This window comes from Triticum aestivum, chromosome 7B, assembly GCF_018294505.1.
Source record: "Triticum aestivum cultivar Chinese Spring chromosome 7B, IWGSC CS RefSeq v2.1, whole genome shotgun sequence".
NCBI classification, from domain to species: domain Eukaryota; kingdom Viridiplantae; phylum Streptophyta; class Magnoliopsida; order Poales; family Poaceae; genus Triticum; species Triticum aestivum.
Window position 1 is genome coordinate 651,481,810 of NC_057813.1, and position 22,772 is coordinate 651,504,581.

Sequence of the window (22,772 nt, forward strand, 5' to 3'; positions counted from 1 at the left end):
AATTTGCTACCTCAACCCCCCCCCCCCCCCCTTTTGCTGCAATTGGCAGGGGAATTTGTTACCTGTGGTGTCGGTGAGCGTCGACGGCACGGCAGCAACCTGTTGGCCACCAGGCAAGTAGGGGGGATGGCGGTCGGCGACCTAGGCATCTGCATGCATGGGAGGCATCCATGGTGTCTATTTTTTACTGAGAAAAAAACAAAGCGGTGTGGTGGGCGGGGAATGAGCAGCCAGTACTACCCGTATCGGACGGTGCGTGGTCAATCGGCTGGAATTCGGCCGGTCGACCGGCGCCTATCACTCGCCTAAATAAAAATGCTTATTTAAAGCCTAGGGAAAATATTTACAACCCAAATCAAATTTATTAAATCATTATATTTTAGAAAATCTATTATGGATTGTATAATTAATATTTTCCTAAAATAATTTTTAAGGTTTAAATAATTATCATAATGCCTTTGAAGACCCAAATAATAATTATTTGGAAGAGAAACTCATGTAATTCCCACTCCATTGAAAAATCCAAACAGGCTCTCAAAAGGAACAAGGTCAAACGAAATCAATCAATTTAATTGGTTAACATTTCAAAAAAAATGATTTTTGTTGGGGGCATGTTGCACTTGCAAGTACTGCTGCCCTACTTGGAATACATGTGGGTTTATCTCCGTTGGAAATTGAGCTTTGAGATGCTGTAACCGAAGAGGACAGCAAAAACGATGGGGAACACCGCTAGAGCCACGGCTGCCAGCGGCAGCAGGTCACGTCGAAAACCATAGTAGTCCTTCATGAACGTTGCGACAGATTTGGTCTCTGCAAACACGACTATCATCCTGTCGTTGTAATCCCCGAACTGCGTGGTGAAGAAGACGTTGAGCGACCACGACATTGGGGAGATGTAGTAGAGCCATATCCACCATCTCGGTATTTGCTGCCATATGTTCATGAATCCTTTGTAAGCACAATACTCTTTATATATCTAATAATGATAATCATATGTATATATGTGTATATATATCTAGATGGCTTCTCTTACCGGCGAAGGCACGAGAAAGCCGGAGATGAGGTTTTGTAGGCTGTGGCACACAGCTGTAAGTACAAATGCAAGTTGGATATTAGGGGTGAGTGACACAATCATCATTCCCAGGTAGACGAAGTAGAGCAGCGTGCATGACATGGTGTACATGAACCAGAAGAATTTTGCCGCTGTCCACGCATAACCTATCATCGGATATGCTATCAACATGAACATCACCACCTGCACCATCACATAAGGTATCTCCATGGCAACCTATCTCCAAAAAGGATATAGTAAGTCAATGTCTGTCGCACATATGTAGCAGTAGCATAATCTATCTGAAAAATCTGCATGTGATTAATAGGATAGGACCTGCGCAAAAGAGTAGGCCCAAGGAGAGTACATCCCTGCAAACCTCTCCCTGTACACGACGGAGCGCTCAATTGAGACGAATGGCATCACGGCCTGACAAATGTTGGTGCCGGTGAACATAGTGATTCCATACATGCACCCCAATATGGTGAAGAGGCCTTGCTGGTCGTTTCTACCTCAAACAGAACAAGCAGCAACTTCAATCATATGCTACCACCATATACATGCATAATTAAGAGACAGCTTACATACATGTGATTGATGTTGCCTCGCTGCCAGAACAACGCACCAAAGAAAATGCAGAAGCCTAACATGGACGCCAATCGCACCAGGTTGTAGGAAGGGGTTCTCCAATACGACAAACACTGCTTCCAGAGACAAGCTTTGAATTGCTCCCGAAACTTCTGCGGAAACTGTGTCGGGAAATGAAGGTCACTCGTGCCTGGAACTGGTACGCTCAAGCGCTTTACCAGCATGTCCTTGTCCCTTTGATCACCAAATTTGCATAGTGGTTAGCACAAATATTCTGTTAAGATTAGTTTAAGGACTAAATGAGAGCTCTGTTAAGCATTAAAGGAACCATGCTTAAGTTCTATTCTGATCACCAAATTTGCATAGTGATTACTATGCCTATGTCTTCTTCTGATCAAAACTGTTTTTGTATATCTTAGATATTGTGGAAGGCTGGAAGCACAATTTTATCTGCGTAATCTATCGTGTAATGATTATAATTCGGGTGTTAAGCACTATTGCTAACTGACACGATTCATTGAAACTTACTTGCACATTGACGATGCCCTGTACATTTGTACAAAATCTGCTCCCACTTGAGCTTCCATAGATGTAGAAGTAACTTCTAGCATCCATGTTGATGGGTTGTAGTTGTCCTTGATCCTGGGTATCGCAGGTATTGCCTAGAAGAATAAAAAAACAATCACTAGTTTGTATAGCACAACAACTGGGGATAGAAGTGAGGCGGTGAACTGGTGGTGACCTGAGTATACCCTCCTCGAATCAAAATAGGCTACAAATATGATTAATATAGATCACCCCCTTCACGTGGTATGTAAAATGCGAATCATGAGGGCTAGATAATGGGTTCATAATAATTCATAACTCTTGAATTTTTTGTCCAAAAAGCATAACCTTTGAAAATACAGTAAAAGATGGAAACAAAATATTTTTAGGTTTGTTTACAGTCAATCATAGGCTTAAACTGACCTATATCACATACAACTGGATGATATACAATTACAGAGCATACATGCATTTATTTAGTATTTTTGTGCAAGGCTGAGTTAAACTTAGTAATTACCTGGAAATATTGGATGACCTCACAAGAATGGTGTCCAACTGGCCCAGCATAGATCAACTCTCCACCTCTTCTCATGAGCATCAACTACATTTATATTACAAGATAATTAGTAAATATGGTACTTCAGTTCTAAATGAATAATTTTGGTTGAGGAATTTATGATCAATAAGGTTTACAGTTTAGTTGAATTGGCTGACAATTATACATGCAATTTGTTTCATGGCTGATGGTTAATTTTGTAATCAAGCTTTATAATTTCCGGCTGAGGTAGCAACACTTTGTTAATTCATGTTTGATCGAATCAAAACTGATTTTTGACATACTTATCCAGTATAAACTTATAAATCTATATTCGATTTTTACACCTTAAAAATTTACTTAATACAATATATATTGGTGCCTAGAGAGAGAATCTTGGAGAAGGTCAGCAGGCTATATGTAAAGTAATTACCTCATCAAATGCTTCAAATATATCAATACTTGGTTGGTGAATGGTGCACACGACTGTTCGACCTGTATCTGCAACGTTCTTGACTGCACGCATGACAATAGCAGCTGCCCTTGCATCCAAGCCTGATGTTGGCTCATCCATGAATATGATCGAAGGGTTAGACACAAGCTCGACTGCTATAGTGAGTCGTTTCCATTGCTCTGTCGAAAATCCATTTACCCCTGGTACTCCAACCAAAGAATCTCTAATTTCATCCAGCTCAATTGTTTCAAGAACTTTATTGACAAATTCCTACAAGGGAAAAAGGAATACATATGAGCTCAGAGCTTCATATCTCACTGTTTCTGGTGGCTAGATTACTAGTATGTGTAAAAGTGCATGCTCTAGCCAATGCAACCAAAAGACCGATCTGATGGAAGAGACTAGACATCATATTATATGTTAACACTCCCCCTCACGCATGGCCCCCTCAGGCCTAAACGTGGACTACAATTTAATTGCGCCAGCCGGTTTGAACTCAAGACCTCTTGGCTCTGGTACCATGTACAAGTGCATGATCTAGCCAATGCAGCCAAAAGACCGATCTGATGGAAGATACTAGACAGCACATTATACGTCACCCCCCCCCCCCCCGACGTGTGGCTCCCTCAGGCCTAAACATGGACCGGATATGGGCTGCAATTTAATTGCGCCAGCTGGGTCTTAAACTCGAGACCTCTTGGATCTGATACCATGTAGAAGTGCATGCTCTAACCAATGCAACCAAAAGACCGATCTGATGGAAGAGACTAGGCAACACATTGTACGTCAACTACTTTCTTTCCACATATATTGGCATACAGTAGCTTATGTTTCATTGCAAAAACAAATATAGCTCACATCTCTTGCTTTTGAATCAGTTTCTGGTGGAAGGCGCAACCAAGCTGAATATGCACCTGATTCGCCCACTGTGATTTGTGGGGAATGAACATCAGTCTGTTCACAGTAGCCTGATATCCTAGCAAAAGTTTGTTGAACTTTAGGATAAACCCCTATTCTTATGTCCCCTTCAATAACACCGCCCGTTTTCCTTCGAGCAAGAACATCAAGGAGTGTTGTTTTCCCCGCTCCAGTAACACCCATGAGTGCCGAGAGAACCCCTGGCTGAAATGCTCCTGTGATATTATAGATTAGTTGCAGTTTTCTTTCGGTGTAACCATTCTCCCTCATTTCCTGCGATGAGGAAATACTTATTTATTAGTTACCAGCCCTTGTTATGGCTCTAATTCAGCTCTCTAGTCATATGTTCATAGATGTTCAAGCTACATGAGAATTACCGCGGGGGTGTCTACGTAGTAGTTGACATCCTGGAAAGATATTGTAAGGGGTGTGAAAGGCAATACCATCCTCCCTGCACATGATTTAATATTGATAAGTCAAATCTTTATTTTATTCCATCAACAGTATGAGTTGTGCTTAGTTGCATCTTTTAAAATTCAACTAACTAGTGCTATTAGGTATCAATGAAGTTTCTGCATGTAAATTAGGCCCCCCATTTTCCGCATCCTTATCTTGGTTTCTTCCACCAAATGCGGTAATCTTATCGCAAGAGATAATAGCACGAGAAGATGCTGGAACCAAGAGGCTCAAAGAAGATTAGAACAGATGGCATGTCTAACAAGAGCAAACATTATGTTCTTTCTGAATTGAAGTATTTTTTCTTCCATTTCCGACGTTATTTTTTCCTCCAGCATATGCTTGATTTAGTTCACATTCATGTTATACTATTAGAAAGAAAGCAAAGTATTTACTTATTCTGCTTATTAGCTTAATGTAATTTAAGCCATGTCACACTTACGGTTTTTAATGGTCAAGACGATGGCAAATCCTACATTGAACAACAAAGTAAAGCCAATCAATGCTCCAATTGAGATCCAGTAGAAGTAGCTGGAGAAGTCTAGACCGTGATCCATTAGTATCCTTCTTCCAAGTGTTACGCCAGATATAGTGATCTATCAACAAAGGAACTTTAGTATCGGTTGGGATTGCATTTTTTTACAAATAATTCATACTTGTTATGCTAAAGTGTACCTCTGGCCATCTTGGTGCCAAAAACTCATTTCCAATTAGGCCTATCTCCGCGTAAGACAATGGAGATACCCAAAATACCCATTTTAACCAATTAGGTAGAAATGCTGTAGTGATATGACACTGGAAACGTTAGCGGTGCTTGTTTAATAGTTGAGCACGACATGCGTTTGCAAGAAATTAGGACTCGTCACTTGTTAGCAATATGAAGCTTAAATTATGAAAATAAGGGAGTGTCTTACAGCGAGGAATTAAGAAACCCCCAAATAGAAGGGTGACTAGAAATGCCAAAGTACCACAGACAGAACCAGCCACCATTGTTTGACAGTATGAGGCAACACAACGGAACATTGATACTGTTACTGTGTGCATCAGGAAGAGGACGAGGAGCTGACGGAAAAACCTAAACACAAGAATCATGGATGTTAACACAAAGTAAGGATTTGTCTGAAAACCTAGATTTCGTGGAAATGATAAAAAGAGAAGTAAAGATAGTGTTAGATAAGGGAATTTTATGTTTGACTTTAGAACACCAGATCACTGCAAAAAGCAGTATAAATTATAAACAATGCTTTACTTTGCACTTCTTTCATTTGCAGGTTTTGTTTTTCACTTGGGTGATTACACTTCACATCTAAATGACTCAGAATGTGTCAATAATGATATATAATTCCTGAATGATGACAACAAATTTTGTTGTAGTTTAAATAGTGATTCCTTGCCAGCAGCTAATTAGTTTCCACAACAGAATTGTGACTTTACCTGGATGCTTCTGGGGTATAGCCAATCAAGTAGTAGGATATTGATGTCAAAGCTACCGACCCAACTAAAGAGAATGGAACCTTTAGGATAAAAGATTGTATTGCATAAGCCCACGCAGGATAGAAGTAGTTGTCTCTATGTTTGTAGAAGACTGGCAGTCTGTCGATTGCCATGGCTAGGTCAGGGAATCCATTCACTATCATCAGCATGAGTGCATAGAAGAGCGAACCCAAATAATAGTTGGCATGAATTCTATCAACACCCATACGTGTCCGCAGAAATACTGTCCCAATAATAAGACCAAATACTCCAAGCTGCAGCAAGAACACGTAGTATATGCTAGTTAATGGTGGTTAGGTGGTCATGTCAAGAAAAGTAGAACATTATGACATAGTTGTAATTACGTTGATTTTTATAGTGAAAACTGCAAGAAATACTTTAAGAAAAACAATATAGTTGTCGCACTATAGTAAAGGTAATGATAGAAGCGCACGAGCATTTGAATTCCTCAAATTGCACATTGAGTAGGAACTGAATGTAGAATAAGATGCTGACATGCTGGGCAAGTTCCTGCTGTAGACTGTTATATGGTCTGAGAGTTCAATGTTCTCTGTCTGTAGAAGAAACTACTGCAAATATGGCTACAAGCTCATGTACCCTGTGTTAAGCACATACAGCCCCTAATCCTACAATATTTCTCATCTGAGCACACCTAAAGCTATATATGACATCAATATCTCCCTTTATTTTCTGTTATATGTATTAAGTTGACTTGAAAGCTGAAAGTGACACAAAATGCGGATGTAAGTATAGCTTACAGTTTTTAGTGCAAAGGCTTCATTGGTTCAAGGGAATTCCATAGGATTTTTGGAGGATTTGGATCCTTAGTAATTTTTCCTACAGAGGTTGTTTGATTCGCAGGATTGGAATCCTTAGTAATTTTCCATAGGTTCATTTGTACTACGTTTATTAGTGGAAAATTTCCGTCCACTCAAACCTCTTGGTAGAATTCACTATCAAAACCTCTTTCATCCACATTCCTATAGTTCTGTAATCCTGTAGGATACAATAGGACATGACACTTTATTCCTGTGTTTTTACTATTCCTGTGTTTCGAGAATCCTGTGAATCAAAGTGCCCCTAAAACAGGAACTTTATTACACCACATGGCTTATAGTTTTTGCTATATTTCTATCCATAACTAATACTACTAAGTATAAGGCATGTAATTTGAGGATTGTCCATACAGACTAGAACTCAATTTACACTCATAAACACTTAGCATGTGACATTCGAGATAGCACTGTAAAACTAGGCACAAATCTCCATGTATCAGTCACATCTTTTTCCCGATAGATAGCTTCGACTTGCTTACCTGAGCGGCTTTTGTTATGTGGATGAAGGCATTCCTTTTCATAAGAAGGAGCTCGCGTGCAAAACATGCCTTGAGGAGATCCCACTTGGATAATGAGCAGATACTGAAGGACAGTGCATTCTTATGTCCTTTTGATATATCATACGGCTTTGAAAGCTCCTCGGCAAGATTCTGACCAGTTTGGGATGCTTTGAACTTATCACAGAATTGGTCAACTGTAACAAAATTATATCTTTCTTCGGTGCGGCTCCAGTATTGTTGTTGATCCTTTTTTGACAAGACCTATGTATATATAAGTTTTTAAGAGTGGACTAGTTCATGATGGTAAGAAAGAGTACAAACAAGCAACACAAACTCAGGTTATCATAATCTATACCAAATTACTTTATATTAACAATGTTTACTTTCACTGAATGCACACCCAATATAGTAGTTGTAACTCATACTTCATTCAAATGTTGAAACGCAAAATTCTGTACAAGAGAATTGCTATATAAGAAAATCAAAGTATGTAAATTACTCCCTCCGATCAAAAATAATGAATCAGAGGGAGTAGTATTTTTCTCAATACCTCTTGAAGGAAGTCGGCGCATCCTTTTCTTTCTGGGCACTTGAAGCCACATGATTCAAAGAAACTCATAATGCAGCTCTTAGGGCCATGGTATATAATTTGTCCTTCAGCCATCAATATAATATCATCAAAAAGTTCGTAGGTCTCTGGTGCTGGTTGAAGGAGTGAGACGAGTATGGTAAACTCTGATATATGAACTAGCTGTTGGAGGCAAGAAACAACTTGGAAGGTGGTAGAACTGTCCAGCCCAGTTGATATTTCATCCATGAAGAGGACTTTCGATGGTCCTACTATCATCTCTCCTGCTTGTAAGACATTTTTTACAAGTGAGAAAAAAATTAAGCATCCAATATCGTTATTATTTTTCATTTATCCTATATACACCAAAATTAAGGTTGGGATTATATAAGCTGAATATATCACACTACTAGCTAGCTACATTCTACAAGTAGAGAAAATCATACTACGTTGATTCCCATCAGGGTGGCTTGCACGCTTTCATCACAACAGAAATTTGTGGTTTATTGTGACAAGATTTTCATATCGATTCATGGTAATAATAAAGTATAGAAAACATCAGACGGAATCAATTAGTCACCAGAAATTAGGTGTGTACCTTTCAATACGCAGTTAAGGAATTTTAGTCAATGAATCGCACAACTATTAATTTTTTATTTATCTTGCAAAAATAGTATTTACAAGATTATATAGTTGAGATGATAAAACGATCCTGAAAATGCCATATGTATTGTCAATTCACCTGTGGTTAGTCTTTTCTTCTCGCCGCCAGATATACCTCTTCTCATGGCATCCCCGACTAGTACATCAGCGCATGTGTCAAGTCCCATTATCTGTGAGGCAAGAATAGATTATGCATAGGCAAAACATTGTACTCTGGAACCAGTGGTATTCTTCTTTGAACATTATTTACCTTCATAATGTAGTCTGTTTGCATGCTTCTTTCCAAACCTTCCACAGATATTGCCTACAAAAAAGTGCATACCAGTTGTAACTATATATTTCATTATATGATTTTTCTTCTTCTTAGAATCAATAGGAAAGAATCCCACTGAAAAATTATGTTAGCACTTGGCCGAAAGAATGGCGTTTCCAGTTTTGATTCAATATTATCGAAGAAAGGGTTTCAATCAGTACACACCTTCATGTAGGTGTCTATATTGGGGTCAGGGGTGATCCCGGCCTCCTTCTCCCTTCTAATGACTTCCTTCATGATTTCTATTTTGTACAAGAAATCAAGAGCACTTGGTTTAGCAGATAGAATGGGTAAAAGTTAACTGCGCAAAACCACCACATTGACAGCTAAGTTTGCACGAATGACATATCTATGATTTCATGGCAAAAAAAGACCTTGTGTACGGTAAACTTTTTGCAGAAAACATTGAACGGGGGGTTAGGAAGTTTTGATGAAACGATTGTGTTTTTAATGGCAAAACCTCTTCTTCTATGCAAATTATTTACCGTTGTACGCACTGGCTTCGTATGTGGTCTACGCTACAGCGAACGGAGTATCAATCGCTGTTTAAGGCGGTGTGTATGCGGTTGGAGCGGGTGGCCAGGGAGGTTTTTACCCAACATGGGTGGCAACATAATCTCCGGATCGGTCCACCTCCCCCGTCGACATTGGCATAGTTTTGGACTCATATGGCTTTACTGTTGCCAACTTGTCGTTTTTTTATACATACTTTGCTAGACTCTTCGTTAAGGCTGTGTGCATCTTAGCTATGCAGAGGCCGGGTGTCGCTCATTATGTTATGTATCCACTTGATGCTGCATTATGAGTTAATAAAAACGCCCTTTATCGGAAAGGAAGTTTTGATGACGAACCCCACAGGTAAGGCCGGCCCGTCAGGAGCTGATTTGAAAAAAAAAGGCCACATATTTGCGTTGACTCTTTCTTCTTCCTTCTCTCTTTCCCCTCTTCTTACTAGTAAGCTTGCACGTGCAATGCACGTCTTGCTTGCACATGCAAAGGTAAATAACGACAAATCATGATTAGATCAATGATGGGCATAGGGTCCATTGATTTCTCAAGAAACATACTATGAGCAGAAAATAAATGTAATATAAATGAATAAAGAATTGGTAAGAAAAAATATGATCCGAATAAAGGTTGCATTATGATGGAGAAAAATGTAACATATGTTTTGGATAACAGTGCCCAACCATGTTATGAGTTTCGTACAGGCACTTGAAATTTGATTGTGAGATATTCTCTATTCCTAGTCGATAATGCATAAAAATACAACTGAAAAGGGATATAAAAACCAAGCAATAATCAGCTTGGGCAACATTATCTCATCTCTGTTGAGATGTCTTCACCAAGATTCCGTTCTCTGCTTTCTCTTTACCCAACTTAATTACTGGAAAGGTATTTAAGTTGCTCATTGGTCAGCACACTACATGGGAGATCAATAATACTACCACTGTAAATCACTAAAAGGAGAGGACACTTCGCAAACATGTCTCATATTTCAGTATACTACTTTAGTACTTACCGCAGGTGTGGGAAGATGACAACAACAATCAAAAAAAGGTTTCTTGTCCCTGTAAAATCAGTGAATTGTTATATCTAAATCACATATTTGCTCCATTCAGTTGAACTAATTTTGACGAAGATCAATTTCAGGTCTAAAATTTCAAGCCTAATGAAAAACAAAATGCAATAGACATAACTGAATAATGGGTACATGATAGTAGGTTAAATAAGCCCATACAACTTGTGGTCTATGGAAATAAGAATTAGAATTCAAGCTCATACAAGTAAATAAGTAGATTATCAAAAAGCTATATCAGGTTACAGAGCAACAATAGTGCTACCATGAGGTTGCAGTGAGGAATAGTGGAAAAGGAATAAAAAAATTGTGTAAGCATGAGAGCAAACTTCCTCCAATAATTTTTGTGTCAGTCACATAGCAGGTGCATTCCTGTTCTGATTAAATCAGATAACCAATGATGGAATAATCCCATTAAAGGGGATAGTTGCATTATTGTTCATGTTTTTCTTCACCGCAAAGATCATATATCTGAGTGTAGCCTCTGCAACTAACTTTCATCACCTCCCGGACCGTCATGGTAGGTTGTTGATAACAACAACAGTAACACAATCGCCGCGAGAAAAATGTGTGATGTAGCACAATGGTGACACCAACGCCTCCCGGCTGTGCCCAGCTGTGGCAACTGCCACACCCCACTGCCACCGGACGGCGCCCCCATCCAGGAGTACACAAGTTGCCCCACGCCAAGCGAGATCTTGCAAATCTTCTCTATCATTGTCATTGCAAAAGGACTTTCATCAGTGGCTCGCTGACAATCTCCCCCAAACCCTACAAGAGATTCAAGTAAGTTTAAACTTCCATTTTGCACATGTGCAATTGAGTCACTCACCTTGCTAGATTAGGTCAGATCTATTATCCATACCTAAGCCCTCCGAATTATTGTATTTTCCTGGCCAGATAATGGATCAACAAGCTTGTCCCTTCATATTGTCAAACACGGGCTGACTGGATCATCTACTTTGGTCATTCAAATTATAAAACACAATCATGATATTGAAATCTCATCTCATTCCATCACGTGAGCTTTTCCCAGTTTTTTTTAAAGAGCTTTTCTCAGTTTTGGACAAACTGAATGACGGTGACGATTTGTATATTATAGCTTTTTCTTTCATACGCTTCACTGGGTAGATGGGAGAGCGCGTTGTGCCCTATGTTCAACCCCAAAAACCTTGATTCAAGGTTTGTAGGTCATAGTAGTTGTCATCACTCGCAAGCTTGCTTGTGCACTTTAAAAAACTGCATGACGAAGCACATCAAGAGCAGCAAAGGTGCTCTCAAGTTGTTATGCATATCATATGGCACATGTAGGACAACAAAATGACAGTCATCAAGGAAAATATATAATTACCAAATCAACCCCAAATCAGAACTCGCATCTCCATCTATGTATTAGACTACTTGGAACTGAACTGAATGTAAAGCAAGATTTAAGTGTTGACCATTAGTCCTCAATGTCCCATGTGTTCTCCATCCTGCTCCTGATTTTACTGTCCTACTCTAGTTCGTAGTCTAAATTTAGTTACTGGTTGCACTCACCCCTAAGTGAACACTAAAAGTTTTAACAGGATAAATCACACAGATATATCATTAATTACCTTAGTCAATAGAGTCCTGGAATTGGGTCACAAGATCCTGACAAAACTGACCGGAGTTTTCGTAGTTCTCTGAAACTTTTCATGTCTGGTTCGCTACTACTCACAGTTCTTTCTTGGATTAAATAAGCCCCATGAAAGCAAATTTTCTTGGGGTATACGACTGAAAAGAAGGTTGTAAAATTCATCAAAATCATCTAGAACAAAACAGTATGACATACTTTTTGCGCAAGTACTGTAAAAACAAGTATTACCTGTCCTAGCCTTTCTTTCTCAATAGTCTCTGGCTTGTACTGAAAAAACAGTATGACGTACTTTTTTACTCCTACAACTACCTTCGTGATGATCCGAAGAAAGTGTCGCAGACACTATGCACATTTATTTTGTTGGATTGTGCAGATCCAATTGAGCAGTCCCTAAAGCTGGAAGGACTTGAGAGAATTCAGTACACTATTATTAGGAGCCAACAATTCCGTTTCAGAACACAATTGCTATAGATATATGATGCTGAAAATTCCGTTCTTAAAGTATCCTTCATATTTAAACTCGACATATCTAGAAAATGAGAGCTTTGGCCTTCTTCTGTTAACATGAAAGTAGCAGCTAGCAGCCATGTTGCAACTCCATATTTTAGACGCTTTCAATGAATACACAAGACATGCAAGGACCGCTCACAGTTTCGGCGGCAATGTGAGCAAAACAAGTCAGCAAGCACATAATGATTTCTAGGCTGAGAAGAGTGTAGATAGACGTGCATAACAAGTATTCCTATATACGACCCTTCACCACTTATCTGCTTCTAAAACAAACCATATACTAAAAGCTGGAATACAGATCACGAAAATGTTGCGATAATTCTGATTTTTGCAGTTGACAGAACAGTATTAGTAGAAGGTAAGTAGTATTGTTCTGGAAATTTAGTGAAACGGAAGCGTGATTAGCATATCAAAATACCGTATTAATCGACCCATTGTATTTGGAAGAATAGGGCGGCATATCTCATGGGGTCATCCATGATCGCCGTGGATGTAAATCGCTTGGTGATCGGTGATGAACTGGGGCGAGATGGATGCACCCGATGGACGTTTTGAGCACAGTACTTGACACAATAGCTTTGATCTTTGCGGCCCCTCTCCAAAGCTGCCTTTCTATCCTGAAATCTCCCGAAAAAACCAAACTCTGAGACAGATGGTAGCCGGTGAGGGGAACTGACCACATGCTGCTGAAGTAAGCTTCTGCTTTTTATGTTCCGAGAGGTCAAATTTCAGGCTGGTTCTAGTGATACTTATCAGCCTAAAACTACTTGGTCACATATGGACATGAAGTCCAACTGATTGTCCGGTAGCTAAATAGTTCAAACTTTTTCACTACACGGTTTGTGACTAATAAGTCAGTCATATGTTAGTACTACACAGTGCTTAATGACATTTTAGTTTTTTTGCAAAAAAAAGAATTATAGCAATTGGAGTTCACTTGTTCGTTTTTTCTCTAACTAATGAGAAACAAATAGGATCTGCTTTCTTGCTAAAAATTCTTTAAGCAAGGGATCAACATAACTTCCGTCAAATTCTATGAAATCATGTGATGCTAGATAACAATAACAGCATCAAACTCTACAAAATAAATGCCTCGGCATTTAAAAAAAATCCATGATGAGCTCATTGATGAGAAGCAGACAAACACTATGCCAATAAATAATTACCACTACCTAAGCATCATTGAGCTACATACTATGACACTCTTGTTTATTCAGTAGAAGAGCAAGAAAAGTCTTCCTTTCAGCGTGATAATTGTAAATATTTCAGATGCAGAAGAGTAGGAAAAGAATTTACCAATGGATGAACAGTTTCAATATGAAAATACTTATGTGCATTATAAAGATTATTCAGTTTATGGAACTTTAAAAAGTAATAACATGGCAAAAGCTTTTATATTGTCTTCAGAGGATAAAACAACCATGCATGTTTGAAAAAAGTTCAGAATCAAGTTGTAAACCAGATACCTTTCTAGTTGCAATACCTCCTTCAGCATCCTCTTTCTTGTTGTAGGAAAAAATAAGCTTGAATAATGATCCAAGAGCAAAGGTGTTGGGACTATCAGTGCCACCCATCAGCAGCATTGTCGACTTATATTTCTTCCTCATTGGACCATCACATACTATGTTCTTCTTAACTATCACCTACTCAAGGCAGTTGCAGAGCTTTGCATATAATTTCATATTATTTCAACATAAATAGCACAGCTTATCAAATAACCCAGTATAAAGATATATGCATGAATTTCAGCATAACACAAAGATCTAAACTTCATGCTTTTACAAGGGTAGTAGTAGATGAACACTATACCACTACAATAACTGACAATAGTATCTGAATTGTGGAGCACGACCAGAATGTTCAGAAAAGACGCATGACATTTACCTGAACATGGATAACCTGTTCGTCAATCAAGAAGGCATGTCTCTTCAGAGAATAATATTCAGTTTCGCTGGTTAAAACTGCTGCTTGCTTTTAACTGCATTTCGCTCAAATTAGCCTAACCTCAAAACTGAGGACAGATCAGTCTACTGCTATTGCAGCAAGCAAAATGAAATTCATTCAAAAACAGAAGATAACATAGAGAGCAAGCATGACATGGTGGATAAAATGCGACAGATCGGTGGCTGGTACTCCCTCTGTAAACTATTCCCTCCGTCCCAAAATTCTTGTCTTAGATTTGTCTAAATACGGATGTATCTAGTTACGTTTTAGTGTTAGATACATCTGTATCTAGACAAATGTAAGACAAGAATTTTGGGACGGAGGGAGTAATATAAGAGCATTTAGATCACTAATATAAAACTGGTTCAATGTGATACGAATTGCAACAGATGTCAACACCTATGAAGCTACAGACGGGCAACTCCCAGTTCATTGAAGTATACCACAACTGTATATATACTGCTAAGGACATACAGAGATCAGAACCAAGAATAGGAAGTGGTGGTAACCTGACTGTAGCTGCGACTGCGGCGGTTTCAAGATGGCCTAGGCGAGGCGACGGAGAACCGGCAGGCATCGTGGGGAGTGTGGTCGCGAAGGGGCCAGCGGTGGGGCGTCGTGGTCGCTGTTCGGGGATGGCCTGAGTTGGGAGAGGCGTGCGTTTGTGGAGTGCGAGTGGGGGTGGGCAGCAGCCGGCGTCACCGTGCGCGCCGCAAGGAAGCAGAACCCGGCGGCCACCTCGACCCTCCTCTCCGCCTTCCGTCTCCGCCTCCACCTCGACCGCGCGCACCGTAAGGAAGCAGAACCCGGCCTCCACCTCAACCCTCCGCACCGCAAGGAAGCAGGACCCGGCGGCCATCTCGTTACTCCCCCGCCTCCGCCTCACCGCCTTCCGAGACACCGCGCTCACCCTCCACCTCCTCGTCCGCGGTGGAGGAGGCCAAGCTGACCGGCAGTGGCGGAGGAGGGCGAGGATTTAGGGCGGCGGGCGGCGGCGGAGGCCGAGTGGATAGGCGGGCGGCGGACGGGGCGGACGACGGGGGAGGATCAGCGTCTGCTGGGAGGTGGAGCGGGCGAGGTCGTGGTGCGGGCGTGGCGTGCGGAGCGGTTTTTGTTTTTCGAAGCAGCGGGTAGGATTAGCGATCGATAGTGTGGGCGTGGCTTAATTCCGTGGCTTGCAGCGTTAAACACGAAACGATTAGGAGCCATTAGATTTTGATGATGGATGGATGTGATTGTTTGGATCTGCCCCTCTCTTCCTTTTATAGTGGTAGTAGATACATTATACACCGAACGATTTGTGTGCGCTGGGACGCGGCGCCGGCCTCCCCAGCGTCGTGTTTCACCGGAGCCCGGCGGTGTCACTCCTGGCTGGCAGCGTGGCTTGTCCTCTCCGACCCCTGCCGAGTTCCATGGCGGCCACGCTGCCCCGGGAGTCGTCCTCTTCGACCATGGCCGAGTTCCATGGCGGCCGCGCTGCCACGAGGGTCATCCTCTCCAACCCCCGTCGAAATGAAGGGCTACGGCACCAGCATTCCCCTCCCCCGTGTTTCACGGTCTTTACATCGGGCCGCCGCCACACTGCGGAGGTACGCACGCGCGCGAGCGCCGGAGGACCCTGATGCGCGAGGTGAGCGGATTCGGGAGGTGGCGACAGTAGGACCACGTCGCGGCCGCCGACGCCCATGATCACCCAGAGCCAGAGGAGCGGTGGTGGCTGCGCGCACACCGGGGGTGGGCAGCTTGCCCGCACGACGTCGCCGCTGTCCGCCGTGCCGCACATGGAGATGAATTGCGGGCATCGGCTGCTAGGCAGGAGCTTGCCCGCACGACGTCGCCGCCGTCCGCCGTGCCGCACATGGAGATGAATTGCGGGCATCGGCTGCTAGGCAGGAGCTTGCCCGCACGACGTCGCCGCCGTCCGCCGTGCCGCACATGGAGATGAATTGCGGGCATCGGCTGCTAGGCGTGTGCCTGCCTTGCGTCTGCTGGCGCCCGCCGCGTCACAATGTTTGACTTTCGGTTTGTGAAATTTTTTGCCGCAGACCGAGATGCTGAATTTCGGCCATTTTTAAAAATTTCAGCCAAAATTTAACCAAAATTTGGTTTAAATTTGACCAAATTTTGATGAAAATCCATTTTTTTTTGCTGGAAGGTATTTTTCGCTCCTGGCCGAGATGGCCGAAATCCGTTTTTCTCGGCCGAAATTCAAAACCGTCACACGGACGAGCGTTGCAGGGGATCGCGATCGATCGAATCGATCTCCTGGTCACGCGCTCACGGCTATTCGCGAGAGCTGCAGTGGATATGAGTCAGAGTTTTGCAGCTAGGGCTGGGACGCTTAACTAGATGCTAAGGGCATCTCCAAGCTCTCCTCCCCCGGCCCACCAAAAGAAAAACGGAGCCCGCGCTTTTGTAGCATCCCGTACTGTTTTCGCGGCAAAATCGCCTGATCTCTTCTTACATTCCCCGCCGCTCTCCGCCCAAATCCCGCTCGTTTCTCCCACACTCTCCTTTCATCCGCCGCCGCATGGAACCATCGGAGGTGCCGGAGGATCCGAGCATCACGCTCGCCCGGAAGATCAGCTCGGAGACACGACAGAAAGCGAAGGCCTCAAGGGAGGAGAAGCTCAAGAAGCGGTTGGCTGCCGGTGGGCCTGATGGTAGTGATGGGCGTGTAGGTCGCTGCGGCCATGGCGAACGCCGGCAGATGGGTGCGCCGACAGTACATACATCGTTTTGGCCGGAGCCTTACAAGTCTCGATACTACTATGCCGCCAAGCAGCTCGGAACCCCCACAGGTAAGGTGACTTACATCGTCGACGTTAATGCGGCGCCACTCTTATCCGAGTATTCTTCGCCGTCGCTCGTCCGAGCGCAGCCGGCGGCAGGGGAGCAGATGGGTGCCCGCACGTTGTTCGCTGCAATGCTCAGAGTGGGGGAGCCGACGTATGACGCGGACAGGTAGATGCTCGACATCATCCACGACGGAGGTAGAAAGATGAGTTGGCGGCGGCGGAAGATGAGGACGCGAACATGGAGGCTGCCTACGCGGCGGCAACGGCACCTCCTTGATCGGAGAGCAGCTTGATGGGATTGCCGGTCTGGCAAAACAGAAATGCACGGACTACCGAACTGATGTTCTTTTAGATTCGGACATGTAAAAACTAAGCATATTTGCCTATTTTCGTTTGTGATCGGGGATGCAATTCGTCACGGGTGTGATCCGGCGTGTTGTGTGGATCAGTGTACATTTGAATTTGAATTTAGTGGAGGACATATACATGCTACGGTTGTATGGCGTCTTCCCGCATCCATGTGCACGGGCGGGTCCTCCAATCATGAACGGGTGCGGGAGAAAAATTACTGGTTATCGTTGAAGATGTCCTAACAGACGAAAAAATAAATCTTGGTAAATTAAAAATAGTCTAAGCACTTTATGTTTCAACGGCAGGCGCTAACTAAACGCTAATTAGGGCATCTACAACTCCGGGTGCTATTGCCAGGCGTCAGGATTAATAACCTGCTCAATTGGCACAAATCCCAGCGCCTCACCCTGGCATCGGCGCAAAGGTGGAGGCGGGCGCTTCGTCTATATTTTTGCCCGGCAAGACTTGAGCGATGCATGTAGCGGTAGGTCTTCTAGCTGGTTTAGCGACTAACGAAATGGCTTCACACACGACATGATTGGACGATCTGCGGACGATACACAGTGTGCATGCATCACCTAACACGAAAACCAACTACCTCCTGCATGTACGAGCGCTACTGATGCTGCCACATGGGATCGTGCGCATGTCGGCTGCAATTTCGTCGTGTGTATAGCATCGCTCCGCGACTAATTAGTGCCTGTCGTTAGCGCTCACCGTTGGGTAAAAAGTGCTAAGCTGATTTTTTTATTTTACAGCATTTAATTTTGTCTTTCTAAGCGCCCATGCAAGCGCTGTGCAAAGGAGATGCCCTTAACAGCCTCATGAGAGAGAGAGAGAAAAGGAAGCGGCTGATGCCTATGTTTGGGTTAGTGCGGCGTCCGACGCCGGGATTTTGCGGTTACAACTGCAAATCGACAAGGAATTGAGTAGGAAATCGATCCTAGCACCACCACAAGCGCCTGCCGTTGGACATGCCCTAACAGGAGTAGTGCCCTACGACGGGAAAGAGAGGGAAATTGGAGCTGAAGATTTAGCTGATGGCCCCCATCTCCACCTCAGCTAACATGCACATAATTTGCCAACTCAGAGCATGCTTGGATCCAAGGAACTATTTTTAGTCTGACTAAAACTAGTCTCTTTTAGAGGCTAAAGTTCCAATCACCTCTGACTAAAGAGAGGCTAGAACTAGTCTTGAGACTAAAAAATTTTAGTCAGGGGAACCCTACTAAAATATGAATTAGTCCTCTCTCTCCTCATTTAACTCCTCTCCTTTAACACATGCGAGTTCTGGATTGAAAGGTTTGGAGGATAATAAATGCTCATTAACTCGATTTTATTCTATTTAGTATTTGTATCCAAGCATGGGTGAGGCTAGCAAGTTTTAGTCCCACTACTTTTAGTCATGGGACTAAAACGTATCCAAGCACCCTCTCAGCACCGACCAATGGACCCACAAAAACGTTATTAATGAGTTATAAACCATCAATTAGTATTTTCTGCAAAAAGAATTAACATGACAGGTTGTTTTTTGCCATGGAACAGTGGAAATATCATTCCTGCAAATCTATTAGTCAGTGTGATGGTTTTCTGCCAATTAACTAGTAAATTGGTAATTGATATTTCATCAAATACTACCTCCGTCCGGAAATATTTATCATCAAAATAAATAAAAGGGAATGTATCTAGATGTATATTAGTTCTAGATACATCCCTTTTTATCCATTTTGATGACAAGTATTTTCGGATAGAGGGAGTTTTGGGCATTTGCCTTGATTAGTTAGTAATAGTAGCCTAATGTCGCTACACCTACAAAACTCTATGTTAACCAGGTCCCAAAAGAAAGCAAAAAGAAAAAAAAAATGCTTACCTGCTCTGCTGCCAACGCCCTGAAATCTTGCAGAGAAGTCGAGTGTCTCCCTGACGGTCATCTCAGGAACATGAAGATCATACTGGCCAATGTAAGCTGCCGTTTTCTGTGGAACAAAATCTTGCAGCTTGACACCATTGTATTCAATTTCTCCTGACACCTTGAGATTTTTGTTGAGCTTTCCAGCAAGTGCTAGCAAAAGGGTGGTTTTGCCACAGCCCGGGGATCCAAGGAGAAGGGTCATCCTGCATGCATTGCACAAACACAGATTGGATTTGTATAAATCATTTGCATATATACTCAATTACTGATGATGAGAAAGGAAGGAAGGAAGGAAAGAGGTCAGCACATGGATAGCAGGAGGGACATTTATTATTACCTGGAAGGTTTTAGGATGCCGGTGACATCTTTGAGGATGTGGATCCTTTCTTGGCCACGGTTGAACTTGAACCCCAGCATGGTGGTGAGCGGCTGCATGCGGATCGCAATGGCGGCATTTTAGCGAACAGGTGGCGGGTGCAACTGTGGGACTACGTACGGAAGAGAAGCGAAGAGAAGTAAAAACGAACGGAGAGCCCGGAGACGGCTGAGTTGAGGAGCGTCGGGAGCGGCTTGCCGCGAACGAGCTGACACTCGGCGTCGACGCACACGCCACGCCACCGCACCTCCACCGTCGGCTGCCGCACGCCCACCCTGTCCATTCTGCGGCGCCGGCGCCGGAGAAGGCGCAGGTTGTCGCCGTGGACGTCGTCCGCGACGAGGGCGTGCACCAGCGCCCGCCGGCCGGCCGCCCCCAGCCCCGAATGGAGAGGAAGCGCGGTGTCCCGGGTGCTTGGCAGCTGCTCGATGGCCGCCCATTTCAGCTCGGCCTCTTCTTGGTCGTGGTCGTGCCCCGAGGAGGAGGAGGTGGAGGAGACCGCCTCCTCATTCCCTGAACCATCATCATCCGCAACCTCTTGTTGCTCCTCGCCTCTCATCTCCACCTCGCCCATCACCTCCTAGCAGCAAGTAGTTACCTCGATCAGTATCAAAGCGTCGTTAGCCGCGCTACGTCGGTCAGAGGTTGGAGATGAGCGCATACACTAAGTCAAGTAAAGAAGATTGATCTGACTTCACTGGTTGCATCAACTATTTATACTACATCAATGGTGAGGGAAGGAGGGAGGGAATTGACGCACTACGTATCATGTGCTTCATCACTTGTCAGAAACTAAGTTAAAATCCCGATCCAGGCCAGCTAGATGCAGAATCTTTATGGCCCCCGCATCAACCGCTAGCAATTGACTGGCTGATTAGAAGAAGGGGGCTGCTACGTGCCAGCCGGCGGAATCTATTTACAAGATCCGACGGCTAAGCGGTTGAACGTCTCCCTCTACTTTTCAACAAAGACCTTGTTGCAGAAACATTTGCAAGATAGGTTATGTTGCGGAAATTTTTGTGCAACACAGGTTGTTTTGCGGGATATTTTTGCAACATAGGTTGTGTTGCATAATTTTTATTTGCAACAGAGGATGTGTTGCAGATTTTTTTTCCTGTCTTCACTTTTTTTTCGCAACAACGGTGATGTTGTGAAAGAGCTTTTGCAACATAGATAATGTTGCAATAAATTTTGCAACAGAGGTAGTGCTGCAATTTTTGTGTGAAAGATGAACTGAACGGGATGGGAGACCAAGGAGAGAAAGGGGAGGCAGATGTGAGCTCGCTGGAGGGCAAGAGAAAGGGAAAGGAAGCGGAAGGAGGCCACTGTGGCCTAGGAGAGAGACGGCCGGAGAGAGCTCCGGTGCCGGCTAGAGCGGAATCAAGCGTGTAGCTGCCCTCCCTATATTGGGCTAGAGGAATAGGGGATCACGATAAGGTGGACGAGTGGATGGGGTTCTTTTTGGGGCAGAAAACTGAAGATAAGCACGAAGGAGATAAAAGTGGTGGCAGGCCTCACAGGGACACGCGTCACGCAAGGGGAGGCGGATGAGGGACGAGCATCCGCCGGTTGAAGGGAATCGTTTCCCTTAGAAGAACCCATCCCACCCGGCGTCCAAAGCAAGTGTTCGTATGAAATTTAGAACTCTAGATCGAGTCATGTCCGTCCGTCCTCGAGTCTCTTGAAATACTAGAAGATACCCCGCACGTTGCGGCGGAATTTTGAGCAATGAAATCGCAAACAGAATAACAACTCTATTGTATACATGTGATGGCAAACAATGTTCTAAAAGAGAAGAACCATGTATGCATTATTAAATCAGCATTTCAAATGGTGTTTCGATCATTGAGAAAAATAAATCAAGTCACCTAAATTTTCTGTGAATGGCAACAATTAAACTTTCCTGTCCATACATGTGGTTAGCCTTTTCAATTTCATAACATCATCTCGACCATTTAGATGTTCACATAAGTCGTTATAATCTAGACCACATTTAGATACGACAATTACAGATTTGTTGCATTATGTAATAATAAAATAAATATTGTTACATTTGTTGATATTCTGTAAATGCATAAGTAGAAATTAGGAGTCATTAAATGTTGTTCCGAGAGTCAATAGAAAACTCCAAAATTGGATGACAAAAACTTGAACTGAAGCCTTATCAAATGATGAAAAATACTTAGTGTGCCAAGTTTGTTCTCCCCAATAATTCAGTCTCAATGCTGACGGAAATATTAGATGGATGTCATATGAAACAAAATGTTGTCCGTATTATTCGGAAAAGTGGATCACACTTGAAACTAGAACTTGGTTAATTTGGCTCCTGTGTCCCCTTACTTTTGTTTACTGTTGCTCGTTATTATACCTTTTATATATTAGCATTGCAACACATGTGCTATACTCGAGTTGCTATCATAAAACAAGAGTCACTTCATAATTTTATTTGAAAAATTGTTTGATGTAGTTGACAGAATCTGACATGGGGAACTAAATTGGCCAGTCATTGCAGATAGAGCGAATAAATAGTGATAGCTACCTCACAAATATTATAAATACTACAATAGAGAGATACATCCTTACGATTATCAAGAATGCTAAATTTTGCAAATAGCAGGTGTACGAAGCGGAAAACGTCTTGCCTCGTCGAGAGGGGACGCCGTGCATGTTATAGGCAGGGGCGCGAATCCTAATAACACATACAGTTAAGATCTTATAGGAGGGGTTACAACTTGGAGATCAAGCTAGGAAGAGATAGA

General features: G+C 42.9%; 1 protein-coding gene across 1 annotated transcript; it reads right to left on the minus strand.

Annotated features, from left to right (window-relative positions):
• Window positions 1-658: 658 nt before the first annotated feature.
• Window positions 659-20,326, minus strand: LOC123156111 (ABC transporter G family member 41-like). Its single transcript, XM_044574280.1, has 22 exons — window positions 20,165-20,326; window positions 19,975-20,066; window positions 19,596-19,840; window positions 9,088-9,164; window positions 8,860-8,913; window positions 8,689-8,779; window positions 7,929-8,230; window positions 7,358-7,639; window positions 5,983-6,296; window positions 5,463-5,623; window positions 5,224-5,327; window positions 4,985-5,144; window positions 4,638-4,763; window positions 4,470-4,543; window positions 4,033-4,365; window positions 3,154-3,444; window positions 2,703-2,786; window positions 2,168-2,301; window positions 1,640-1,873; window positions 1,388-1,559; window positions 1,034-1,288; window positions 659-928 (listed from the first exon to the last, which is right to left on the minus strand). The coding sequence occupies exons 1-22, from the start codon at window positions 20,294-20,296 to the stop codon at window positions 659-661; spliced, it is 3,987 nt and encodes a 1,328-aa protein (XP_044430215.1). The 5' UTR covers window positions 20,297-20,326.
• Between the last annotated feature and the right edge of the window lie 2,446 nt (window positions 20,327-22,772).